Genomic DNA, 27,998 nt, shown 5'->3' with positions numbered 1-27,998 from the left:
GCTCCATCAGGCGGCCTGGGGGTATTGGCCAGGATGAATGGCCGGCCATATCTCATAGTGTCTATAACGTAAAACGTTAGGTTTCATAAATGGATGTATACACGTCCCTAAGAAACAATGCATTTAAATATTTCACAAAGTTTCAGTTCCATTTAAGCAGAAGACTTGCTGTCTACACAAAGTGGGCACGACGTCCCACATTTTTTATTGCCTCTTTGCGTTGTCTAGTTACAGACGTTGATGCGTTCTCAAGGACTCGTTTGTCTTTCTCATGTTTGTACTTTCTCATTTTGTAATTGTTTTTAACATTTTTATGCTCCATTGTGCACATCCTTATTTCTTGTTCTTTGTTTCTATTTTACAGCCCAAACTTGAATTCTAACAATAGACGTTTTTTCACAGCATTGTTGCTCACTGTTGAGAACGATACAATCTCATGCCCTCGTGCTTGATATTAATACGTGTCTTCCTTTTGCTTACAGATATTGATGAGTGTGAGATCTCCGAATTCTGCGGACTCAACGCCAAGTGCCAGAATACAAAGGGCTCCTTCATCTGCTCCTGCATGAAAGGATTTGTATCATCGACAGGAGTGCAGATATTTCATCCACGGGATCACATTAACTGTACAGGTTTGTAGATAATAAATACTTACCTACGGTCACATAAAACTAATCAACTAGAAATCAAGGCAAACTATCCTTTATGATCTGTATACGAAAGAACAACGTAAGATCAAAACTATGAAAAACAGAAGGTGAAATTTACATCATGACTGCTGCCTGTGGTTTTGAGAATGTCTGGGCCAATTCTAGTTAAATGAAATCAGATAAGACACTCCGACCTGGTCAATCCAGTTCAGAGCAACCGTTTCATTGCAAGACAAAAATAAATATTATGTGTCTGTAAAGTCTTGTGAAAAAGTAAGTACACCCCATGAAGGTTTTTTTTTTTTTCTTCTCTGTTAACAAATGTGGACATATCAAGATTTGATCTTCATTGGAGTTTCTTTAGAAAAAGTGGATGCAATCAAAAACTAAATAAAATTTGACTTTGTAATAATTTATCAAATGAAAAGTGAACAGATTTACCATTTCTGTCATGGGGAAGAAGTAAGCCCGTCCCTGGCAATCATAGCTGGCATTGTGCCCTGAAGATGGCATTTCCTTTAGCGGTATAGCAGTCTCTGACAGCAACTTGATGGAATTTCTTCCCACTCCTCCATTCTTTCAGCTGTGTGATATTTGAGGAGCGTCTTACATGCACAGCCCATTTCAAATCATTGAAGCATTCGAACATTCTTAGCCAATCATGCAATACTGTGTCCACATTTGCCACGTGATGTTCTAACTACAGAGGCAGAGTCCCATTGCATGGTTCTAACTTGTATTGAGTCGGGGTATTGACGCACACACCATACATACGGATAGTATCAAATTATATATAAGGATATATAAAATCCAATGTTTGTCTTTTCATGAGAGAACTACTTAACGGATTTAGATTGGGTTTTTTTTTTATATAATTTGCTTGAACATTCCAGTTGATTTTTCAACTTCTCTTATCGTGCTAAGTATCATAGTTTGCTGGCGGTACCGATTTATTTGTGTGAGTCCGAGAGAGACACTGTGGGCCGAGGGGAACGGGGCAGGGCCCTCCTCACTCACTCGCCAGCCTCTGTTCGAGGCGCTCTACCTCTCGCCACGTGTTAGAGTGCACCTTGCCTCCACTTAGCTAGCGATACTTGTTTGTTCAGCAGACATTATCATCTAGAGATGGTTAAGGAGTAACATTTGACATTTTTGAGTGAGACATCAGAGCTACGTGCGTTTTAGAGGGTAGCTGTTGATGTGTAGAGATATTACAGCCACGTGCTTTTTTTTTCCCAAGCGGGGAACACTCTCCAATCAGAATTGAACACAATCAGATTGGTCATTGGATCGTACCTACCTTCTGCTTGGCCAAAATTACATTTTTTTTATTGACTTTTAAAGTTTGTCCTGTTTCACTAGTACGTTGCAGGGGGAGAGCTAGTACAGTATACATATAAAACATTACCCAGCTAAGACTGGTTGAAATCAAATAATCGACTGTGGTGGATTGCCGGCATTTCACTCCGGCCCTCACCCCCAGGCCGCCAGGAGGAGCTCTCCCGACAGCATGATCATGCCCCGAGTTCCAGCAGGGCATCATGGACTATGTAGTGTTTGTACACAGCCCTGCTGGATACCTTGGGGGCCACCAGGCGTCGCTGTAGGGGGGCTCGTAGGCTCTTATGTGCCCTATAACCGGGAGGCCACGGTCACGTGACAGGAAGAAACGACGTGCTCCCGGGTTGAAGAAAAGGACTATTTACCCTGACCCAGAAGGAATAAGGACTTGTGGACTGTTGGGCAGGAACACCTCCGGGTCAGGGAATATAAAAGGACTGTGGGAGCTCCCAGACGATGAGCTGAGTTGGGAGGCAGGGTGGCTAAGCGTCTGGGAGTGGAGGATTGTTATTATTGTTGTTATTGAAGAATTGTGGAGAGGAGCGTGCTTTGTGCACTTTATTATTATAATAAATATCATCATTGGATTTTACCTGGTGTCTGACGTATAGTCTGAGGGTACAAGAGTGCGAGAAGCATCTTATTCTGTTACACGACGTAGACCTCAGAGTTTGCATGATTATTATGATCATTTATCCTGCCTGGTATGACTTCAAGCAGCAGAAGAAGTGAGTTAGTGTTGATGACGTTAGCACAAGCAGCTGATGTGACTCTCACCCATTTGCTGATGTTTCAGTGTCTTGTAGATGAAGGGGCAATCGCACAGGCGGAAGAGCAGAATGTGCATCATGTTCACTTTGTCATTCTGGGGCTTTGAGTGTCACTTGAGTGAATTTAAATGATTTTAGTATAAGGCTCCTGCATAATGAAATATGAAGAAAGTGAAGTACTTTCTGAAAGCACTGTAAATGACAGCCATACTGTAAATTTCAAGAGTTTTATTATTTTGAACAATATGAAGAAGTTAATACAATATTTATAGACCCTTATTATTGGGTTTATAAGGGATACCCAAACTAACCATAACCCATGTTTCTTCCCATGCAGAAAATCCCAAGAAATATTGTCACTTGAACCAGACCTGTGTACAACTGACGATTAACAGAACAATCGAGCAGGTACGTGGAAGACAAAGTGTATTGCTTGTCATAATTTAGAATTTGCAGATTTTGGAGTTTTTATTTTTATTTTTTAATTATTACCAACAATGGAATTAATCAGAGAATGTAATCCATCATTTGAACCGTTGGTGCAGTGACTATGCCTGCATGTCCAGCTTCAGCTCAGTTCACATTAATTATCTGTTGTAATGTTCTAATATATAAAATAGTAAATATGCATTTCTATCGATTAACTATTAACATGTTCATTTGGATTAATAAATGAGATATATATCAATTAACTAGCAAAATACCTGCGCTTCGCAGTGGCGAAGTACTGCATTAAAATTTTTATTAAGAAGAAAATTAAACCTTTTTAAATTGAGGGAAAATATACCAATAATTATTTGTTAGGAATCTCTTTGTATATCACATTGTGAGTTCGGCCCTTACGTGTAGAATTTCGAAATGAAACCTGCTTAACTTTTGTAAGTAAGCTGTAAGGAATGAGCCTGCCAAATTTCAGCCTTATATCTACACGGGAAGTTGGACAATTAGTGATGAGTCAGTCAGTGAGTCAGTGAGTGAGTGAGTGAGGGCTTTGCCTTTTATTATTTTATAGATTAGTTAATTGACAGCCATTCCAAGACTGATCATAAAATTGATGTTCATCTTGACCAATTAATTGAATCTCTCTCTCTCTGTAATTTAAATGTATGGTGTCCAGCATCCGTGGCAGAACATAATGTCATCTGGTATCCACAAAAAGGTCAGGAATGTCCAACGAACAAAAGCAAGGGGCCATCTTTAGATAGTAATCCATGTAGTGCAACATCCATGCGTCCACAACAGACCTGGAATGTCTGAAGAAGAAAGGCAACATGAAGCATAAAGAAAGAGGAACGTAAGGATTAGAATGTCTAATGAAAATAGGCAACAGAACGCACAAAACACGAGGGATGTAAAGCATATTTGGTGGAAAGAGGTTGTAAAAGAATGTAAAACAAAGCAGAAGGGTTTTGGGGGGTCCAGCCTGTATATTGTCGGCAAAGAAGAAAATGAATGTTAGAGCAAGTAATCAACAGACGGAGTCAAAGACTGAAGTGAAGAGTGGAGGAATGTGTCTTATAGGAGCTGTGCAGGGAGAGGCGGGTTCTTAGGTGGAAGTGAGGGAGGTCTGTAGGAGGGCGTGGTCTGGCAACAGAAGTGGGTGGAGCTCTAGCTGGGCTTCCCTTCTGATGGTCTGTGGAAGAGGAAGAAAAAGCATTAGTGCAGTTCATTAACTCCCGACTCTGCGTCTTATCCCAAGTTAAGCTTTTAGACTGCCTCCCATGAACGGATGTGTGACAAGGTTCATAAATGCACAATGCAATTTAAACAGATGAGCTTACCATTGCACCATTAAGCTCATTTTAACATACTAGTAAATATATGAATTGAGTAAAGTATTTTGTGGTGTGGGGGGGCTGCGCAGTACGGTGGGAGCTGAGTGATAGAGAGAGAACTTAGCTGACATCCAATGGAAGTGCTCCGCTGACTGTTGTCGCCAAAAAACAATAAATCAGAAGTGGCCTCCCCTCGACTTTCTCATATACTCAGATATGGGGATGGATATTTGAGGAGTCAACCGCAAGACAATGATTATATTTTATCAATTATTATGGGCGGCACGGTGGCGCAGTGGGTAGCACTGCTGCCTCACAGTTAGGAGATCTGGGTTCGCTTCCCGGGACCTCCCTGCGTGGAGTTTGTATGTGTATGCCCTGCGGTTGGTTGGTGCCCTGCCCAGGGATCTGTTTCCTGTTTTGCGCCCTAAGCTGGCTGGGATTGGCTCCAGCCGACCCCCGTGACCCTGTGTTAGGATATAGCGGGTTGGAAAATGACTGACTGACTGACTACATAGCACACCGTGGAAAGAGCTGCTGAGGTGATAATGAAGATTCAGTAAATGTCCCGAAACAGTAAATGTCCCTAATGACAGACACTGAACCACAGCATCCGTCTTCTGACCGCACATTAGCACAAGTAACTAAAGTAACTTAACGTAGCTGTTTAATTGGGAATATCAAACATGCCTGAATATGGACACATCTTCTTAGGTCATAATGTTCTCTAAACACTCTTTGCTGTTGTTAAGCCAGCGTTTCTCAACCTTTTAAGTTTTTGCGACCCGAGATTTTATAACAGTTGTAATTGCGCCTCCCTAACGTTTTTTTGAAACCCTAATAAAATTAATTCCTATATTTTTTGCTGCCGATACACCACTGCAAGTTTTATTATACCTACTTAACATTTATCTAACTCTATATTTATTTTTCTAGTATCAGAATGTAGTTTAAGTTAATTTGTTTTAGTTTCAATAGATGTATTTTTCATATTTCCGATTCTTGTTTTCTTTTTCTCACATCTTCGCGCCCCACATGTTGAGGACCACTGAGTTAAGCAATGCACTGATACAATAGTCAAAATGACAATAAGATACATACGTGTAAATGTAAGCATCAGCTTTCTTATGCCAGTGAGCTCTAGAATTGATAGCAGCAATTTTACCTTTCTGTTTCCTCTCAGCATCAGGTCTTTTGTTCAGCTTCTTTCTCCCTCGCTATTTTTTACCTGAGAAGAACCCCGAGAACTGCAGGAAACTGGGGGCGGGTCTTAAGGAAGAAACTCTGTGGGCGGAGCCTTTTCAGCGTCAGATTTCCCTGCTATGTGTTGTCCCCATTGTGAGAGTCACGTCTGGCCCTGCGAGACTATCGTTCCACAGGATTGCTGGTGGTGGCACGTAGCGGGGTGGTGGGGGGAATTGAGCCAGTAGCTTTGTGGTAGCCCTGGATCCACCAATAAGCAAAATAAGCACATGCTTAAGGGAACCAAGGAAGCGGGACACCCCCTGAATTGTCCTAATCTGCTATCTTTGACTTCCTGTGGGATTTCCTTGCTGCGCAGTCATTTTGTAATTCCTTCATTTTCAGTTCTGGAGGCAGCTTGCGCCCTCTTGTGGTCCCTGTGAGTAGGAACAGTAAAGCAGGGCACAGGGCTGATGTCACTTCTTTTCTAACGTTGCCAGGCTCGTCAGTTTATAATGTGCATATGACACAGAGTCCATGGACACACATACTGTATGTATAAACTGTATAGTCCTATTTAAACATTTTATTTGATTCTGAAGACATTTTTTGGGATTTAAAACATGGATACACAATCCCATGAAAATCTCTTTTATCTGCAGATGGGAAGCATTAAAAATCCCCAACTTCTTCTGCAAGAGATAACAAATCTTACTTCAGGCGACGTGACGCCAGTTGAAATGATATCGTACGTGGAGGTGCTGTCACAGTCGGCTTCATCTTTAAGTGCCTTGAATGAAAAGGAGCCTGACAAGGAAGCCCAGACTGACACCACCATCAAAGTAAGGCTTTTCCTCCTTCATTTGATTTTGAAAGCTTGCAATTTCCTCTTTACGTGGATAAGAAGAAGCCTCGCACCAGGCTCTGATAACATCTTCTGTACCTTAACAGGCTTTTGTAAAGACAGTAAACAGCCTTGTGGAAAAAAAGGAGCTGTCTGTTTGGCAAGAAATCGATAAGGAAAGCAGAAAACGAAGCGCCACTAAGCTGCTGCACACCGTTGAGCAAGCGGCTCTGGGCATCGCAAAGAATTTCAAAAAGACAACCCAGACGGAGGTGAACGAAAGTGACATGGGTGAGAAAACCTGATGGTACCGATGACAATGTCTCCTCTAATAATCATTCACTTTGTTTAAATGAGGGAAGAAAAGCTCAAAAGAGAGGACTTGCTGTCTGTCTGGTCATAGTGGGAGGTTAAGACCTGGCACCTCTGACCCACTTGGCCACTCTGCCAGTGCATGTCTGTACACCTGATGAGGGACATGCAAGTGTCCAATCGTGAAGCTGGAATGAAGGCCAAATCTAACGGCACTTCATAACTGAGTGATGTGAGTCTGTGACAATTCACAGTCCTCCACAAGCAAAGATAATGAAAATAAATACATCGGGCCATCCCTAGATGTAGTAGTAGCAATAATAATAACTATGTAGATCATTAGTCAAGTCAGTCAGGGGCCTTACAGGCTAAACATTATAAAATAATTCATTAATATTAAAAATTATGATGATATTAAATTAATATTGTTGTTTAATTAATAATAATAATAATAATAATTATTATTATTATTAATTACAACAACAATGAATTATGGAGATCACTTGTCAAGTCAGTCAAGGACTCATGCTGCTCAAGTACCATGGAATAAATAAATTATAATATTGATAATAATTATACTATGAGACAATAATAATAATAATAATAATAATAATAATAATAATAAAACTATGTAGATCATTAGTCAAGTCAGTCAGGGGCCTTACGGCTAAACATTATAACATAATTAATGAATAATAGAAATGATGATATATTAAATTAATATTGTTGTTTAATTAATTTATTTAATTATTATTATTAATTTAATTATTATTATTACAACAACAATGAATTATGGAGATCACTTGTCAAGTCAGTCATTGACTTATGCTGCTCAAGTACTATGGAATAAATAAATTATATTAATAATATTTATATTATTAGGCAATAATAATAATAATAATAATAACAGAAAGAGAAAATTAACATATTTAGATAAGTAAATTGGCTGTCAAATCAGTTATTGATCAATGCACCCTTCTCTGCCTTGACCTAAAGATTTTCAAACCCATCTAATACATCATCATCATCATCATCTTAGACAGTTAGCTATCAGGGGCAGATGTCAAAATGTTCAAGGACATTTGCCACCAAAGTACTAATGAATAAATAATAATAAACATAATGATGCTATAACATTAGTATTCTGTAACAATAATAATAATAGTAATAATAGATAGATAGATAGATAGATAGATAGATAGATAGATAGATAGATAGATAGATAGATAGATAGATAGATAGATAGATAGATAGATAGATAGATAGATAAAGGAAATCGCTTATCAAGTCAGTGAAATATTCTTGCCACCCTCTCTGCCTTTTTTAAAGACTCCAGATCTCCATAACTGATGGCCAATATCACCAGGAACCAATAAGGATTCTAAGCCTTAAAAAAAGTTAACAAAATTCAAACCAAAAGTAAGGAGCATATTAGAATTACTAAGAAATGCCAAGTTTCTTTCTTTCTTTCTTTCTTTCTTTCTTTCTAGAGATCTGCTGTAGGTTGCCTTTCCTATACTGTATATCCTCCATTCCTATACGGTGCTGACTGTCCTCACTGCTTTGGCTACCCGCCGATGACCAAACATTGTGGACTACTTCTGGCTGTTAGAGAGGGGGCTTATCAGTCATTGTATTCTCACTATTATATTCTTACTATTGTATTCTTTTCCATTTGACTGGCAGCATTAAAGATCTATGTTTTCAACTCCCACCAAGAGAAGCATATCCAACCATGCCTTAATGTTGGCGGAGATTTTATTGAGATTTTCCCAAAAGAAAGCAAGACATCAAATTCTAATGGTGAGTCAAGTTGAATCGCTAATAAAAGTTTTCAGTATTTAGTGTTATTTTCTTCTGAATTAGATGTTGCAAATGTTTCTAATACTAATGTGCTACCTGTGGTATACATTTACGGTTTATATGGAAAAGGAATAAACTGTATAAAATGCCTCTTGTTTTCAGTAAACAGAATTATGTTATTAGGTAATTAATGAATTTGTAGTCTACCACATACAGTGCCTTCACTTTTTTCACATTTTCTCTGTTGCAGCCTTAACTCTTTTTTTCCCTCATCAGGCAACACTCAATGCCCAAATATGACAAAGCAAAAACGAGATTTTAGAACTTTTTGCAAGTTTATTAAAAGTACATTGACAAAAGTATTGAGGCCCCTTTCTCATCACTTTGTGGAAGCCCCTTTGTCTGCACTTCCAGCCCGGAATCTTCTTAGGTTGGCTACACAAACCTGAATTTGTGGATTTTCTGCCATCTTATTCCTCTGCTGATCCTCTCAAGCTCTGTCAGGTTGGATGGAGACACCATTAGTGGTCTCCCCAGAGATACTCAATTGAATTCAAGTCAGGGCACACTAAGCCCACCATTGTGTTGTCTTTGGCTCACTGTCCAGTTGGAACCTTTGGCCCAGCCTGAGGTCCAGGGAACTCTAAAGTAGACTTTCATTAAGGATGTCTCCATACTTTCTCTGTTTGGCTTTCCCTCAACCCTGTCTAGTCTATCAGTTCCTGCCAATGAACAAGAACCCTACAGCACCACCACCATCTTTCACCTGTGGAATGGAGTTACACAGTTGATGAGCAGTGTCTGGTTTTTAACAGATATGACACTTAGAATTAAGGGCAAACATTTCAGATTTGATTTCATCAGACCAGAGAATCTTCTTTCACACTGTATGAAAGTCCCTTAGGTGAATTTTTTCAAAGTCCAAGAGGGCTTTCATGTGTTATCTGGCCACCCTGACATAAAGCCCAGATTGGTGGAGTGTTGGGGTGATGGTTGTCCTGTACGTTTCTACCATCTGCACACAGGTTCTTTGGAGCTTAGCAGGAGTTTCACATTGGGTTCTTGTCCGCCTGTCTTACCAAGGTCCTTCTCCTCCAGTGGCTTAGTTTATCTGAACAGGAAGAGTTGTAATTCCTCCAAACTTCTTCTACTGAAGAATTATGGGGGCCACTGTGCTCCTGGAAACCTTCAATGCTGTAGAAATGATTTTGTAGCCTTCCCCAGATCTGTGCATTGACAATAATCCTCAATTGAAGTGGCCACAGGGGGACTCTAAACAAGGCGTAGAAACATCTCAGAGAGGATCAGTAGAATGGGATGCACCTGAGCGAGATGTCAAGTGCCATAACAAAGGGTCCCATTACTCGCTTCAATGGGATAGTTCGGTCTTTTACTTTTATTAAATTTTTCACAGTTCCTAAAAATCTTTCTCATTCTGGGGTATTGAGTGTTGTTTGATGAGGATAAAAAAATGACTTCAAATTATTTTGTCATTAGGACTACAACATAACAAAATGTGAAAAACTGAATGTACTTTCTGAAAGCAGTGTAAAGAGACAGACATTTAGACAGATGTGAAAGGGACTATAAAACCAATAAATAGATACATATGAAAGACACTATATAAAAAGTAGATTGATAGAGTGAAAGGCACTACATGATAGATAGATAGATAGATAGATAGATAGATAGATAGATAGATAGATAGATAAAGGTGAAAGGCACTATATAATAGATAGATAGATAGATAGATAGATAGATAGATAGATAGATAGATAGATAGATAGATAGATAGATAGATAGATAGATAGATCTCTATATTTCCCCTTGGGATTAATAAAGTATCTATCTATCTATCTATCTATCTATCTATCTATCTATCTATCTATCTATCTATCTATCTATCTATCTATCTCAGCCCCTACTTTTTTCTGTGCAGCACCACCTATACATTCCAAATGTCCACATAGCAAATCCCACCCTCGTCACCAAATGTGGATTTGCACCATGATGCATCTCAGTTTGCAGTTTTGTACTGTGGTGAACAGCTAGTGGTCAGCCATGAATATGCAACATCTGCATGCGATAAGGAATGCCCCAATTGGGGGAGATTGCTTCTGAGGCAGGCATTGCAGATCTAGCTTCCCTGTTTACAAAATCAAATCCATTGAACTGCTTTCCCTTTTAGAAACCCACATGTGTAGAATTTCTCTCCCTTTCACAAGGCCTTCTGTGCATATCTGCTTTCCCTTTTACAAGCCCACAGGACCTTTCTTCCGTATTTGTTTAGCTGCAAAAGCTCCTTTGAGGTGTGACAATGAAATGCCTCGAATTTAAGATGTATCCCAATTTTAAGTCTGGAAATGTATGAAAGAAGGGCAGGTAGTTGAGAATTAAGACTATTATAATTCAACTCCACTATTCATTAAGTGCATATCTGATGTCAAAAAGTGCCAAAAAATAAAAATTTAAAATTACTACTCAATAAACATAAATTCTAATAATAATAATAATAATATCAATTTATTTCCACTCAGGAAATGTTGCCATTGTTTTTGTTCGGTACACTTCAATGGATTCAATTCTCATGCTGCCCAATGACCCTGAAGACACCAAGGATTTCCATTCTGGACCACTAGATGACTACACCATTGGCTCACAGATCGTGGCAGCAGCCTTTACTGCCCATCCTGAGCAAGCGTTCAGCTTTGATCATGTAACCTTTAGCCTCAAACATTCCAAGGTAAGAGTCAGCGAGCCAGATGACTGGTATCTGTTCGACCAACTAGAGTTAAACGGCCCTGAAGTAGGGCACCTGTCGGTAGTGCCAGGCAGACAAAGTAAAATGAAAATGAAAAATGTTTTATTTAGTTTCAGGCTTTAATACAGTAAGCTTACAAAAAATATTAGGATCACTTCTACTGAATTCCTATTAGACTGAATATAAGTGCTCAAAATATTATAATTACAACCTTGTGAAAGTGTATATTTTCACATTCTGCAATTTAAACATATAATTCAAAATAACTGCAAGTTGAAAATGGTTTGGCTGACTGTCCTTTTACAGTGAAAGCGCAATCTGAGTATTCTTTATCAAGTAATTCTGTTGTGGATTTGGATGTCTGGTTTGCCAGGTGGAGTAGTGCAGCTTTCCATTAATGTATTGGTAGAGTCCAGTTCTGTAAAAAGTGGACTGGAGCGGCTTGACCACAAATATCTGCTCAGTGCAATGATACAAATACGGCAGTTGAAGGCTGGCAAAGGCTCAACAACTCTCTGTGACTCGCTATGAAAAAATCAAACTGGTCTGAGTGAGCCAGTAGTCACAGATTTAGGTATGGGTGACGTGGGCAGAAGGCTAGGGTGGCATCTTGCCAGGGGCAGCATGGAGGCACCCGTGCCAAAGAATTTAGAATAGCAATTAAAGCTTGAGCCATTTAATCCATTAGAGGGGGTGTTTATGAAAGGGAAGGGGAGCGCACTCTGGACGGCAAGTAGAGCATACTCTGTAAAGTTTGTGTTTTGTACGCAGAGGGGTAGCATTTATGTAACTGAAGGGGCACACACATCTGACACTTGGGGGACCTAATCACTGTTGTCCAAGCCTATTAGTCTAGTAATACTGTTTGTGTGCTGTCTCCCGAGGGGTGCCGTTATGAAATCTGGACAGCAAGTGGTATGTTTTCCATAAATGTGTTATTTGCATACTAGATAGCCGACACCCGCCGTAGCATACGGTAGTGTAAGAATAGGAATGGAAAACGGTGCATTGCCAACTGTTTATGTCAAGAAATAACCCACTGAGAGGAACAGGCAGTTGCCGGATCCCGGAATAGAGATGACGTTGTACAAAAACCCGTTGACAGAGAAGATACTGTTGTTCATTTTATAACAAAGGCTTAGGAAACAACCGTCGCAGTATAACGAAAATAGCAAGGTGTATGGGAGGCCACAGGCAGTGTGGGGAAGGGTTTGGAAGAGGACGAATAGGAATCGAGAAATGCCGTGTCGGCTGCGTGTGGGCGGGACCGGTTTTGAAGAGGAGCCGCACGCAATGTGGGGAAGGGTTTGGAAGAGGACGAATAGGAATCGAGAAATGCCGTGTCGGCTGCATATGGGCAGGACCGGTTCTGAAGTGGAAGAAGGACAAACCAGAAGAGAAATATATATAAGAGAAATTATGCAATTGAAGGGTACAGGTACTCCAGATCCATCCCCCAAAGTCATTGAAATTTAGAAATACAGTTTGCTCATTGTCACTCAAGGGGCACTGTTTATAAAAGGTATTGGATTTGCACTCCGCGAATTTTACAATAAGTACACAGAGGGACGCTGTTTATGTAACTGAAGGGATACGCACTCCTAACACAGAGGGGGAACCTACCCTTAGTTATCCAAGTCTAGTAGTCTAATAATACTGTTTGCATTCTGTCATGTGAGGAGCGCCATTTATAAAAGGTAAGGGGCACACATGGCATAAATTTTGCTGTACTTACACAGAGGGACACCATTTATGTAACTGAAAGAGTGTGTGGTACGGACACCGAGGGGAACTAAACCCTGGCCTTTGAAGTCCATTAGTCTAGCAATATAGTTTGCACATCATTACCCGAGGAGCGCCATTTATGAAAGGTAAGAGGAACGCACTCCGTAAATTTAACAGTACATATCGAGGGGGATGTCGTTTATGTAAATGAATGAGTGTGCGGTACGGACACTGAAGGGAAAGCTTGCCAAAGTCTAATACTGACTACCTGCTGTATACACTGAGGAGCACTACCCAGCCAAGGGCTCCAGATGGGTTTTGAACAGCACTGGCAAGACATGACAGCCATTGAGTGCCCATAAGAAGTACAATGCATGCAATAGCTGGCAAAATGTGAAGAACATTGGCTGCAAGAAAAGGTGGAAAGTGAGTAGTTTGGATTGTGCAAATGGAGTGGATGCTCATTGAAGTTTCTCTGTTTAATGTTTCACGTCTGTCATACCAAAATATTGTTTCTTTAAATCTTTTTATTTTCATAGCTATAAAAAGTTGATTCGCTGTTGACTTCAATGTGTTCTTTACTTCTCTTCACCAGCTCATGTAACAGTATTTTTCTAATGCCTCCCTGCATGCAGCCTTCAAGTCCAGACAGTGTAACGCAGTGTGCTTTTTGGAACTATCTGTCCAATCTTACAAAAGGACATTGGTCCACAGAAGGCTGCAAGCGTACCTTTACCAATGGGACCCATACTGGATGCAGATGCACCCATCTAACACACTTTGCGATTCTTATGTCATCTGGGAGAGCTGATGTAAGTATCTTTTTGGGAAACTGACAAATAAAACTAATCTTATTTCCCACCCATCCATCCATCCATTTTCCTCTAACCTAGTATTAGATTACAGGATCACAGGAAATCTGATCCCGATTAGGTAGCCTTGAATGAGATGCCAGTCTTCTGCAGGACAACCAGGCACAATAATTTACAAGTGCCCAGGGTTTAGAGCTAGTGACAAACCTCACATGCTTGAAATAAAGGAATAAAGAAAGAAGCAGCTTATTTCAAATGAATCACAGAGGACATTTTGCGAAAGGATACGTTACAAAGGAAGTAACCCTTTTTAACTTTGCCTTACATGTTTAAGCAGATTAATATTTCAAATACTAGACAATTTCTTAGTTATCCATCCTTCTACACATTTTCAAACCGGATTTGGTGTATATATATATATATATATATACTGTAGATATATATATATAATATAGATATATATATATAGATATGCTGTATATTACACTTAGATTCTACTTCAGGCTTTCTTGTATAGTTTTCCAGTATAACTCATTCTGTTTTGCTTAATATGTTTTATTAACATCTGGCAATCAAGACCTACAGTAATAAAAAAAACGGAAGTCAATTTGTTGTCATTATACATTAAAGTACAATGGAAAGTATTTAAAAATAATGAGCATTCTGTGTCAGCAAAGAATGAATAACAACCCACCAATGTGTAGGTGTTAGCCGAGCCGCCATATCTACGTGCACTGCTATCATTAAAAGCACAGCTTGCTTGGAGCCACATGTCATTTTATTCTTCACATACATTACTGGTGTTTTTATCAATAAATCTTTTATATGTGCATTTTGCATGATATTTAGAGCAGGCATTATTGGTTGATCCTTCTGGAATTAATGAGCACATGGTTGATATATTTTCAACAAAAATGTACAATCTTTTAGATATGTAGATTGAGACAATTTGACCTACTGGGATATATCCAGCCCTACAATATTTGCATCTGAAGCCTTGTAGAGGGCACACCACCTTTATGCTGTCCACAGATAGATAGATAGATAGATAGATAGATAGATAGATAGATAGATAGATAGATAGATAGATAGATAGATAGATAGATAGATAGTGTGAATGGGACCTGGACACAGACAGACTGACATCGTTTGTTCCACCATACACACGTTTATTTACAATTTTTACAAGTTAGTTCAGTGCACAAACCCAGTGCCTCCAGCACCGATCCCCCAAAGTCCGGGTCTTTCACAATCTTCCTTAGGCCTTTCTTCCTTCAGGCCCCCTCCAGTCCTCTCTCCAGCTCCATCCTCTTCTACCCGACTTCTGCTCTTGAATTCAGGGAGGCGGCCCCTTTTATCACACCCCGGATGGGCTCCAGCTGCTTCCCGGCATGCCTCCGCAGACACACCCTCCGGGTGTCCCCTGTCTTCTTCCCCCCAGCACTTCCTGGTGTGGCGGAAGTGCTGGGCTCCAGGTCTCTTCAGGCACTGGGGCACCGCCCCCAACACAACCAGGGTGGTCGCCCCCTCGTGGTCTGGAGGAGGCACAAGCCCTCCTCCGGTCCTCCTGGGCGTCCCGGCTGGGCTCCACCCCCAGCCACATGCGACAATAGATAGATAGATAGATAGATATGTGAAAGGCACTATATGATAGATAGATAGATAGATAGATAGATAGATAGATAGATAGATAGATAGATAGATAGATAGATAGATAGATACTTTATTAATCCCAAGGAGAAATTCACATAATCCAGCAGCAGCATACTGATAAAAACAATATTAAATTAAAGAGTGATAACAATGCAGGTATAACAGACAATAATTTTGTATAATGTTAATGTTATTCAAGAGTCGCATAGTGTGGGGTCTCCTCAGTCTGTCAGTGGAGCAGGACGGTGACAGCAGTGTGTCGCTGAAGCTGCTCCTCTGTCTGGAGATGATCCTGTTCAGTGGATGCAGTGGATTCTCCATGATTGACAGGAGCCTACTCAGCGCCCGTCGCTCCGCCACGGATGTCAAACTGTCCAGCTCTGTGCCTACAATAGAGCCTGCCTTCCTCACCAGTTTGTCCAGGCGAGAGGCGTTCCTCTTCTTTATGCTGCCTCCCCAGCACATCACCGCGCAGAAGAGGGCACTCGCCACAACCGTCTGATAAAACATCTGCAGCATCTTATTGCAGATGTTGAAGGGTGCTAACCTTCTAAGGAAGTATAGTTGGCTCTGTTTTCTCTTGCACAGAGCATCAGTATTGGCAGTTCAGTCCAATTTATCATCCAGCTGTACTCCCAGATATTTATAGGTCTGTACCCTCTGCACAGTCACCTCTGATGATCACGGGGTCCATGAGGGTCCTGGTCCTCCTAAAATCAATCACCAGCTCCTTAGTTTTGCTGGTGTTCAGTTGTATGTGGTTTAAGCACACCATTTAACAAAGTCCTTGATTAGGTTCCTATACTCCTCCTCCTGCCCACTCCTGATGCAGCCTACTACAGCAGTGTCATCATACACAAAGATACACAAAGACCTGCAGTCTTATGTATCGCATAAGCATCTAACTGCTATGTCAGAACTCAGAAAGCAAAAAAATATATAAAACAAACAAAAACTGAAGCACAAGACAAACCACTAATAATCTTGATGTTGTAAAGAGTGGTTAACACAAAAAACAAATATTACGTCAAACCCGAACATGTCCCAAATCTATTCTGTAAAATAGTAGACACAGTAATGGTCTTATTATTCAGTTTGCAAGGGTTTTCTTAGCAGACTTGGCCCTTTGGTGTCAGATGTGTGCCTACGTACGCCAACTAGCTTCTAAAGAGCACTAAAATAATATACCACAATAAATTAATAAAGGGGCACAAACATAAACTAAACCTAACATAAGTAAATTACATACTTTTACAACCACACATTTACAAATAGTAAAGCCTAAATAAGGTAAAAACCTAATAGCAATTGGATAGTGTCTCACTTATAAAGATCCAAATAAGTGACTCACTGAGTATCTCTCAAAATACAAAATGTCACCGTAAGTCTCATATAAGCAAATACGGATTTGTTCCTAAAATATCTGCACACTCGAGTCAATTCAATTCCGTTTTTTTTTATATAGTGCTCTTCACTGAGTGCAGGCACAGCAGACTGTTGACAAGTTCTCAGAGAGAACGCAAGCATAAATTTAACAGCATACTAAATACATAATGAGTATACATAAAAACACAGATTTGATTTAACAGGCAGGAATACAAAGTAGTCTGAAAATGATAAACATAAATGGAAACCATCCATATCTATCCAATAATTAATTGTTGCACAATGGCCAATTGACAACAGATGATAAGAAAAATAAACACTCCAGTCATCAGCATCCCTGGAGAAAATAAAGCTCTGTGGGGGTCCATGGTCCATGGTCAGCCACAGTCCTGGAGACCATGACTAACTGGCCATCCAATTTTATGACAATCTCTCCATCAAAGGATTACAAAGCTCCCAATATCTCAAAGGACGTTTCCATGGGTAGGAGAACAGCTTGGCAGTACAGGAGGGGCACCAAGTGCCATAGCAAGTTACAGAGAAGAGAAAAAGAGCAAAGGAGTGTTAATAAAGGTTTGTAATTAATGCTTAATAGCTTATATTTTTCTACAAAATAACTAACACCCAAGGTGCAGTATGCACATCTAATCAGCAGCTCTAGTCAGGGTATGCTGGACTAAAGTTATAAGCCGGGATTTAAAGGCAGAGGCTGAAAGGGAGTCTCTTGTAGTAGCAGGCAGATCATTCCACAGCTTTGGGGCCCTTTAAGTAAAAGCTCAACCTCCCAGTATTAGTTTACTAATCCTTGGAATCATAAGAAGTCCTGCATCTTGAGATCTTAATGCGCACTCTGGTTTGTAGGCAATGGTAAGTTCAGTTAAATAAGCAGGGCCATGGCCATTTAAGGCTTTATAAGTTAAAACGGAAGATTTTGAAATCCGTCCTACGCTTAACTGGGAAATACTGCAAGGACTTGAGAACAGAAGTTATGTGTTTGTACTTTCTCCTTCCTGTAATGATTCTTACAGCAGCATTTTGAATTGATTGAAAGCTGAATGAATAAGGACAGATCTAAATAGAGGCTTGTAAAGTGTAGACGATAAAGGTCTGAATGCTGAGTCCTGCGGGACACCATTTCTAACTTCTGAACATAACAACTGAGTATTGTTAACACATTTTTGTACATACTGGAATTTATTTCACCAAAATTAACTGAACCCCACAAGAACATTGCCTGAGAGTCTAATATAATTTTGTAGCCTATGTAATGGAACAGAGTGGTCAATGGTGTCAAATGCTGCACTTAAATTTAACAATACAATTAATGTGGAATTTCATTCATCATAGGATATTAGAATGTTGTTTACAACATGGGATAGTGTTTTTCTTTGTACTGTGACCCTTGTGGATGCCAAACTGGCATTTTTCAAATAAATTATGATGTATAACACTCCATATTGATCTTCATAATGTTATTACAAATGCTTTTTTAGAACCCGTAAAACTACAAAATAACAATAAAACAAGATAAACATGCTTTAAAATAGTGTAAAAGTACGCTTAAACTGTTGGTAAACCTGAGGGATGATTTCTACATTGGGAACAACTAAGTTTCTTAATTATAAGCAGTCATCAAGAGATGAAGGTTGTCAGACTTTTTGAAAACTTTAGCAAAAATGTTTACAGTCCAAATCAAGAATGTCTTCAAAATATGTATTTCAAATAAATTTTGCAAAGATTTTGAGAAAATCATTGCATCTGATAGTGTCTAAAATGAGTGTTAGTCCCCTAGGACATTTAGATTCTTTTAAAACAGAAACCGAGAAAATTGTAATTTGGCTGGTAAGCATAAACTAAAAGAGTATAAAATTAAAATTTCCTCTTGATGCAAGGAAAATGAAACTCTCTGAAACCAAATAAAGAATCGAGCTTGGCTTGTTTTCTTTTCTTGTTGAATGCTTACACTCTTCAGTAACAACAACCCAAAGAAGCCCATTGGGAAAAGAGATGCACCCAGCCAAGTCTTCAAGTCACTGTTTTCTTTAGATGAGCACATGATGTAAATCAGAATTGATAAAAAGTGGAAACAAGACAAACATCTTCATAAAAGGATCGCGTTCTGCTTGTTGTCTCCTCAAAGGTTTCCAGCTTTCCAGGATTTCACTATCTGTGTAGTTTTTCACGTTCTCTGTCTTAGGAGCTGCTAAAAGAGCAAACACACGTGTTCAATGGGATAACACGGTGGTTCTCAACCTGTGGGTGCGCCTAACAAAAAAGGGGGCGCGAAGACGTGAAAAAAAGAAAACAAGAATCGAAAAATATGAAAAATACATCTAATGAAACCAAAACAAATTAACTTAAACTACATTCTGATACTGGAAAAATAAATATAGAGTTAGATAAACGTCGATAAAAGTTAAGTAGGTATAATAAAACTTATAGCAGTGTATTGGCAGCAAAAATTATAGGAATACATTTTATTAGGGTTTCAAAAAAACGTTAGGGGGGCACGATTACAACTGTTATGAAAACTTAAAGGTGGAGAAACGCTGGGATAACATTAATCTGGAATAATTTGCAGTGAAAAGGAAAAAAACAATCAAAGAATTATGGCCTCAGATGCAAACAGCCATGGATACATGACATACTGTAAATTACCAAGTAGTTTAGCAAAGTATGGCTTTAGGGACCTTCAGATCTTGTCTTGATGATATTTGATACAATCAAGGTTGTAATGTTCTAATAAAAAAGTCTTTAATGATGTCAAGGCAACAATCAATGAAGGAAGCAAAGATGTTGTGTTGGTCCAACAGTGCTGCTGCCTTCAGCATTTTCCATGTTGTCGTCCAAATGATGATGGCATGAAGTGCAGCCAGTAGGGATCACCACATCTTATTCTATGTTAATTAATGTTGACTTATTTTATTTTCTTTTCTTACTGGGTCTTTTATTTTTTTATTCTTCATTTTGTAAAGCACTTTGAGCTACATTTTTTTTGTATGAAAATGTACTATATAAATAAATGTTGTTGTTGTTATCACCTCATAACCCCAAGCACAATCCCACTGAGTCAGTCTCAGGTAAAATAAACTCATAGTTTATTACCTTTACAGGCTTCTTCTTCTTCATTCACACGGCACAGTACACCATAGCAATATTATTCCCCTTACTCCTCCCAGGGGAGTCTTGTCCAGCTAATCTTCAACTCCAACTTATCCAGATGAAACAGAGCTGCTTCCTTTATACATCATCCAGGAATATTTCTGGTGCCATGGTACTGTCCATTGAAAGCACTTCCAGATCAGGTCGGAAGTCCCATGGAGTGGGGAGTGTAAGAGCCATTTTCCTAGTTCTATAAGATTCATGAAGATTTTGCTGGATGACAATGCATAATCTATGGAAGGTTCCTATAACCCCCCCCATAAATAGAATTGTATTGGTATATTCTTGCCATTTTTAACAGCTTTGAGTAAAGATTATTGTTCAGTTAGTGACAGCCTTGCCAGGAGTAAGGTGTAGAGGCATGAGGTTTTAACCCGTGCTTGTGCTTATGCATGTGATCCTTGCCTGGGCATGTGCTCGTGCCCGCACCTACGGGCTTTTTAAGTGTGTGAAGTAAATTGTAAAACAGCGCATATTTAAGTGTTGAACTGTACACTTAAGGTGTACAGAAGACGAAATTAAGAACCTTTAAGTAAAGAAAGAAGAAGAAAGGAACTTTAAGTACAGAAGTAACTAAAGTTTCTCAAGAAAAGCTGTTTAGAGAAGATACAATTTTTCTTTTATTTGCTTTTTTTTCTACATGTGTAACTATTTTTTCTTTCATTCTTGTGTGGATTATTTGTTTTTAACTTTCACTAAATATTTTTAAAACAAACTTTTGGACTGAGAGATTTCTTTCGACACACGTTTTACCCGTGCTTGACTTCGCCTTACGCTTTGGTGGCTACAGGGAGCATTAATCCCTGCTGTGCCCTCTGGAGGCACCTAAAAAAACAAACATGGCTTTCCCACAGGCCTACAATTCCCAACATGCTTTGCAGTATGAGACTGTAACATGGGGATGCTGCCATCTAGTGTGTTTGTGAGGAGTAAATAGCCCAGGTAGGTTGCCTCCCCCTGTCCCTCCATTTTGCTGGTCTCTTTGGTGGTAAAGGATCCTTGATCGAGTCGTACCAGGATGCCAGCATATCCACCTCTGTCAATCTTCTGGATGCAAAAGAGACCACCCTGCCTACTTACTGGGAACCTTGGAACCTTCCCAGCCGAGAGGCCAGCCCATGTTTGCCATGCATTACAGATGTCATGAACCAGCGAACAGAAATGTAGCAGTTGGGAGACATGGGGCATTAAGTTGAAAAAAGCCAGGAGTTACAGGCCTTTCTCTGGGTCAGTATGTTGCTGACTAAAAAGGACAAGATAGGCATCCTCCAAATCCTTGTATCATGTCCCCTTCATTTAGGTCTCCATGATGCATACAACACGGTCACGTATATATTTTTTCCACTTTTAAAGATATCCAGTTTCTTTTTGCATATATAATATATAATTTAGCACCTCTGCTGCTTCAGTTTTACTTTAATTTTTTACAATTTCACGGTACTTTCTAGAAGGTTCCTCATTCATCTCAAGTTTACTTTTGCTTGTTAACACACACTCACACTGTTTTCTGGAATTTTATACTGTCCTTTCCTATAAATAATGTGTTGGTTTGGTTTGTAGTTATTTATGCTTCATTTATTAACAAGTCAAGTGCCTTTTTTGTATACAAAATTCATAATAAAGTTATGCGTAAAGATCATAGCAACACATAAATTATTAACATTGATTAATATGTATAAATGATCGTGTGCTGTGTTTTGACAGATGACAGCTCACTACAGCGTCCTCACAAGAATCACCCAGCTGGGAATAATCATCTCACTGATCTGCCTGTCAATGTGCATCTTTACATTCTGCTTCTTCAGCGAAATCCAAAGCACGCGGATAACAATCCACAAAAATCTCTGCTGCAGCCTGTTCTTGGCCGAATTTATCTTTCTGGTTGGAATTAATATGAACACAAATAAAGTAAGTAATGATAACATTATTTCAGTGATATACTTTCTAGAATTTCGGGCACAAGCATTTTATTTATTCCATAAAAGTCGGTGGTATCACTGCTGCACAGAGTTTTTCCTGAAATTATCGAGTAATCCTTCTCTCTTCTTCTTAGCTTCTCTGCTCGGTGGTAGCTGGACTGTTGCACTACTTCTTCTTGGCGGCTTTTGCCTGGATGTGCGTGGAGGGAATCCATCTTTACCTAATTGTCGTTGGAGTGATCTATAACAAAGGTTTCCTTCACCGAAACTTTTATATCTTTGGTTATGGAAGCCCTGCTGTAGTCGTTGGAATTTCTGCTTTCTTGGGGTACAAATACTATGGCACAAGCAAAGTGTAAGTACATCCGTTGGTCGCTTTGTGAATTTTCATCTGCATAAGAAGGTTTATATAATTGATTGAAAATGATATTAATTTATATTAAGACTTACTAGATAACATATTTATTTTGGTGTGCCAGAGACGAACACGTTTTTGTCATTCAGCCATCCAATTCAGGGTATCGAGGGAGTGAGGGCCTCTATAAGCAGCTCTGGAGACAAGGCAGGAGCCAATCCATGACAGGCTACCGGGGAAATAATTTAGAGTTATCAAGTAACCAAACAGGAACATCTTTGGGATGTAATAATAATAATAATAATAATAATTCTTTACATCTATAAAACACTTTTTTCACTACTCAAAGAAGTAGGAAAACCAGAGTATTCTTAGAGAAACCCAGTCAGACATGGGGAAAACGTGTCAGCTCCACACTAGAGTGCCCGGGTCTGGGATGGAACTCAGGTTTTGGAGCTGCACAATCAACTGTAACCCATTCTGCCAGGAACACAAAAGTGGAGCAAAAGATTTGTTATTAAACCATGTCTCCAAATGCGGAACCAAACATCTCAACCAGAAATATCTCACACTAAATACCATTTTTTTTTGTAGAATATTAGAACAATCTAAACGAGAAGAGGCCATTCTGCCAAACAAACCTCGCTAGTCCTAGCCATTTCTCTCTATATTATAATAAAAAAATCCTGGGACGAGACCAGACTTTTTAGCCTGGGACGAGATGTGACTTTTCCAGAGAGACACTTTCACATCTCGCGAGATGAGACTTTGTGCCAAAAGATTTAACCACACCCGGGCCTGGAAATAAAAGACAAAGAGTAGATGACAAAGTAGAACGTCGTAAAGAGGTTCAAAAACGTTGGTGCGATACACATGCAGAGCAGGTTAGAGATAATGAAAGTACTAAAATTCAAAAGAATGATAGTAAAGATCGCATTTGCGCTAACAAACGGAAATTATTACTCGGTGAAATAACGGAACCTGTGAAAAGAGATCATATATAATGTTCGGATTTAAACTTTAAGTCAAAGACTTGTAATTCATGTTGCCATCAGGGAAAAGTAGTGTTTCTTCCCAATGAAGAGGTGTATCCACGAGAATGAAAAGATTTGTTGTTTGGTGAAAGTGAAATCCACATACGTGAGCGGCAGAGATGCGAAGTGGCTGTCACGTAGCGCTGGCCTGGTGGGTTGGCGAGCGAAGTGAGCAGGGGGCAAAGCCCCCTAGTACTTCTTCTAAAATAACATCAAGTCGAATTTAGAAAGCCCCTAAAGTCCCACTGTCTGCCACACTACTTGGTCACTTATTCCATGTGTCTGTGGTTACTTGTGTAAAGAAAAACTTCCTAATGTTTATGTGAAAGTTACCATTAACAAGTTTCCAACCTGTGTCAGCTATGGTCTTGATGAACACATTAACAATACGAAGAGAGCACAACACGTGTTTCACCCTTATTGGGGTTCATCAGGTATATGCACTTTTGCATCCCGTTGCGGCAACTGAACTTCGGATGTCAGCGTTTGAGGCAAATCCTCTGATGCTGCACCATGGCGGCTGATTCGTTTAAGTATGACATTCTTTTTTAAGTCTGAATAAGCAAACCGAGGTTCGATCCCCTTAAGGGGATACAAAAGTACATACAGTACACCTGACGATCCCCAATGTGTCTTGTGCTCTTTTATTATTTGGCAGATACTGTATCATATATGCTGTATATATATTAATTAAAATATTATATCCTTTCCTGGGCAGTGGGTAGCGTTGCTGCCTCGCAGTTAGGAGACCCGAGATCGCTTCCCAGGTCCTCCCTGCGTGGAGTTTGCATGTTCTCCCCGTGTCTGCATGGGTGTCTTCCCACCGTCCAAAGACATGCAGGTTAGGTGCCTTGGCGATTCTAAATTGTCCCTAGTGTGTGCTTGGTGTGTGTGTGTGTGTGCCCTGCAGTTGGCTGGCATCCTGCCTTGTGCCCTGTGTTGGCTGGGATTGGCTCCAGCGGACCCCTGTGACCCTGTAGTTAGGATATAGCGGGTTGGATAATGGATGGATGGATATCCTTTCCTAGTGGTGATTCTAAGTTGAAGAATGAAAAAAAATAACACTAAACAAAGAACACACTTAGCTTTCTTTAATATCGGCTGGACACTGACAATAATACAATATTTGCAGGAAAGCTACCAACAAAAACGTGCAGTCGTGTGGTCCCACCACATCGAGCGTGCAGAATGCATGTTTCCTATGAACAGGCAGGAGCGATGTCTTATATCCGTCCATTGTTGAGCTCTAATGTTCAGGGCAATTGCCAGATGCTTTATACTTTTTATGCAGTCCAAGGTTCCCAAAATAAGAGCATGGAATTTCCAAACATGGATACAATCATCTGCTGGCATAGTTTAAATAGAAACAGCACACTGTAACTGTTGGGCATAAACTGACTATCAAACCATGGGGTACACCTACTCTCTTTTTCAATAGCCTGCCTGAGTTCTCTTCACTTGTCTCTTCCAATCTCCCTGTCAGGTTGTTTACATGGCTTCATATTTTTTTTATTTATGGCCTTAATCACCCATTTTAATAAAATAATGTGTATGGAATAAACATTGCAAAACACAGTGGCATGCTTCAAACCTTTAGACTACAGTTAAAAACCTTGAATTAGGCCAATTCTGAGGGAAAGGGATCTGCACCAGCAATCAGAAGGTTGTTGGTTCCAATCCCATAAACGCCACAAGTGACTCTTGTGACAGATAGAGGGTGCTATCGTCCTCTTGAACCCTTGGACAATATGTCAGACACCAGGTAAAAGTCCAAATATATGACTTTTTATTAATACACAGTGCACAAAGCACCCTCCTCTCCACAATACTCATTAAATAAACACAATACTAAATCAATAATCAATCCTCCTACTCCCAGACGCGTTGCCATCCTTCCACCCAGCTCAACTCGTCATCTGGGGATTTCCTACAGTCCTTTATAGTACATGACCCGGAAGTGTTTCGCTCTCTCTGTCCATGTGACTAGGAACACTTCCGGTTCAGATAAAAACTCCTTTTTCTTCAACCCGGAAGCACGTCATTCCTCTTGTCCATGTGACTCAGACGTACTTCCGGGGTGTAGGGCAAATATTCTTTGTTCCTCCCTGCAGCGTCCTCTAGCGGCCCCCATGGTATCCAGCAGGGCTGTGGATAAAAACTCCATTGTCCAAGATTCCCTGCTGGTCTTTGGGGCACCTCCATGCTGCAGGGAGGGCTCCATCTGGGGGTATTGGCCCGGATAAACGACTGGCCATATGCCACACTCTACTTCGTTGGGCCTTAACCTGCAAATGCCCCGTCCTGGGTGTGACATTAACCTGCAAGCAGGTCCTCCAACCTGCATGGAACACTTGGGGGTTGGTGGCAGGATTGGCACTTCAGCCAACATAAAAAACTCCCTCTGTTCAGTGTGGTGCTGAGGTGTCACACGCCGCACACTCGGGTCCCAATCCTGGTGGGTCGTCATGTGGTGGGTGCGGCAATGCGCTGTTATCGGTGCAATCTCTCACTCTCTCTAAACATCTCGAGTGTTTATATCCTAATTTTAAACTGTAGATACTGTTTCTTCAGTGCGTTTGTGAAAGTGTGTGTCAATAAGCTACACCTATTAGCTCCTGATGCACTCTACCAATTAGATCATCATTAGGATTTTTTGCCTCTAATAAAAGACTACATGGATATGATTTTTCCACATTACTAGTTTCCCTGTTTAATGAGTAAAGAGCGCCTGTTCAACTGCAGTGGCAATTAGACGGCACCCCCTCCACCTTCGTGAAATGTCGGTTCAGTCGTCCGTTCATCATACATTCTGCCAGCATTGTTAATAATGTGCCCTTTCTTCCCTCTGAAGAAGCCGAGCAGATGTCGTTCTAAAATTAACAACGTAAAAATATCACCCTAATTGCCCATGTGTTTCTCACTTTTGATATTGTCAGTTTAAAATTAACAATCTGAACAATTTAATGGTACAAGTAAGCAGGAGGAAACTGACCTTTCACTTCCAACTGTGCGATTGTTACCTGTGTTAGTTGACTGCATGTATTTGTATGATTTAATCAATAAAAAAAAGACAAAGTCATTGTTTTTCATATACTGTGAGTTCAGAAAATTTTCAGACTCCTTTGTTTTCTGCACACTTCATTTTCTTATAAATGTTATTTTAAATGGATGACTTCCTGCTCTGGTGGCACAGTGGCACTGTGGGTAGCGCTGCTGCCTCGCAGTTAGGGGAACCAGGTTCGCTTCCCACAGTCAGACATGCAGGTTAGGTGCAATGGCAATTCTAAGTTGTCCCTAGCGTGTACTCGGGGTGTGTGTGTGTGCCCTGTGGTGGGCTGGCACCCTGCCTGGGGTTTGTTTCCTGCCTTGCGCCCTGTGTTTGCTGGGATTGGCTCCAGCAGACCCCCCGTGACCTTGTAGTTAGGATATAGCAGGTTGGATGATGGGATGCATGGACTTTCTGCTCCCAACTATACTAGACAGCTGACTTGCTCTATAATGGACTGCTTGCCACCACAGTTCACCGGGTGGAGTGGCGGCTCTGAGGCTAGGTGTTTGCACTCAGAAATGACTCTGGTAACATTGCTTCATATATTTATTTATTTTTTAATTTATGGCCTTAATTACCAGTTTTAAATAAAATAACGTGTATGGAATAAACCTTGCAAATCACAGTGGCACACTTCAAACCTTTGGACTACAGTTAGTAGTCTGTGCCAGCAATTGGAAGGTTGCAGGTTTGAATCCTGTAAATGCCAGAAGTGGGTCTACTCCATTGAGCACTTGAGCAATGCCCTTAACCTGCAATTGGTCCATCCCGGGTGTGACATTAATCTGCATCCAGCCCTGCAAGCAGGTCCTCCAACTTGCAGGGAAAACCTGGGTAAGTTGGTGGCAGGGTTGACACTCCAGCCACCGTAAAAAAAACTGATGCTGAGGTGTCACCTGTTGCACAGCTGCACTCGGATCTCAATCCGAGTGGTTCGTCGTGTGGCATCAGCACCAGTTGTAGCAGCAGGACTCTACGAATTCCCCACGCTATTTTGGACCACGTAGGTGACATCTGAGCCTCCTTCAGAAGTCGTTGCTGGCCACGTCATAGTGCAGTTAACCTCCTGTCCTTCTTTTCATCCTTCCTTGTCTTGTTCTCTCTTTTGTCTTTCTTCTTATACTGTAGATGGGTATAGGTGAATAAGTATGCACCCCCAATGAGGAATGTGGCCAAAGTGCGTACGTCTCTCTTCAAAGCCCCAGAAACACTCGACCACGCGCATCTATGTCTGCACAGAGCCTTAGCACACCGTTTTAATTGTAAAGCTGTGCTCTTCCATGGTCCCCTAACTGATCTTACCACAAGCATCATACCTAGAGTTATCGAGAGGAGGTTATGATTGGTTCAAAATCAAAGTCAGATTTAGGCACAGGTCTGGAGACCACAGAAGCATTCTACAGTATTATATAAGAGTGTGCTGGGCAGTCTTATAAGACGACAAAATCCTTTCAACCATCATCAT

General features: G+C 40.3%; 1 protein-coding gene across 1 annotated transcript in view; it reads left to right on the top strand.

Moving 5' to 3' along the window:
• Positions 1-27,998, top strand: part of adgrl4 (adhesion G protein-coupled receptor L4) — a 114,180-nt gene that overhangs the window by 61,765 nt on the left and 24,417 nt on the right. Inside the window, exons 4-12 of the mRNA XM_039767842.1 lie at positions 483-632; positions 3,099-3,169; positions 6,381-6,560; positions 6,670-6,853; positions 8,561-8,677; positions 11,215-11,420; positions 13,799-13,975; positions 21,881-22,084; positions 22,230-22,450. Coding sequence (XP_039623776.1) covers positions 483-632; positions 3,099-3,169; positions 6,381-6,560; positions 6,670-6,853; positions 8,561-8,677; positions 11,215-11,420; positions 13,799-13,975; positions 21,881-22,084; positions 22,230-22,450 — 1,510 coding nt within the window. The remainder of the gene's footprint in view (positions 1-482; positions 633-3,098; positions 3,170-6,380; positions 6,561-6,669; positions 6,854-8,560; positions 8,678-11,214; positions 11,421-13,798; positions 13,976-21,880; positions 22,085-22,229; positions 22,451-27,998) is intronic.

Source organism: Polypterus senegalus, chromosome 10, assembly GCF_016835505.1.
Source record: "Polypterus senegalus isolate Bchr_013 chromosome 10, ASM1683550v1, whole genome shotgun sequence".
NCBI classification, from domain to species: Eukaryota; Metazoa; Chordata; class Cladistia; order Polypteriformes; family Polypteridae; genus Polypterus; species Polypterus senegalus.
This window is presented reverse-complemented; position numbering and strand designations above follow the sequence as displayed.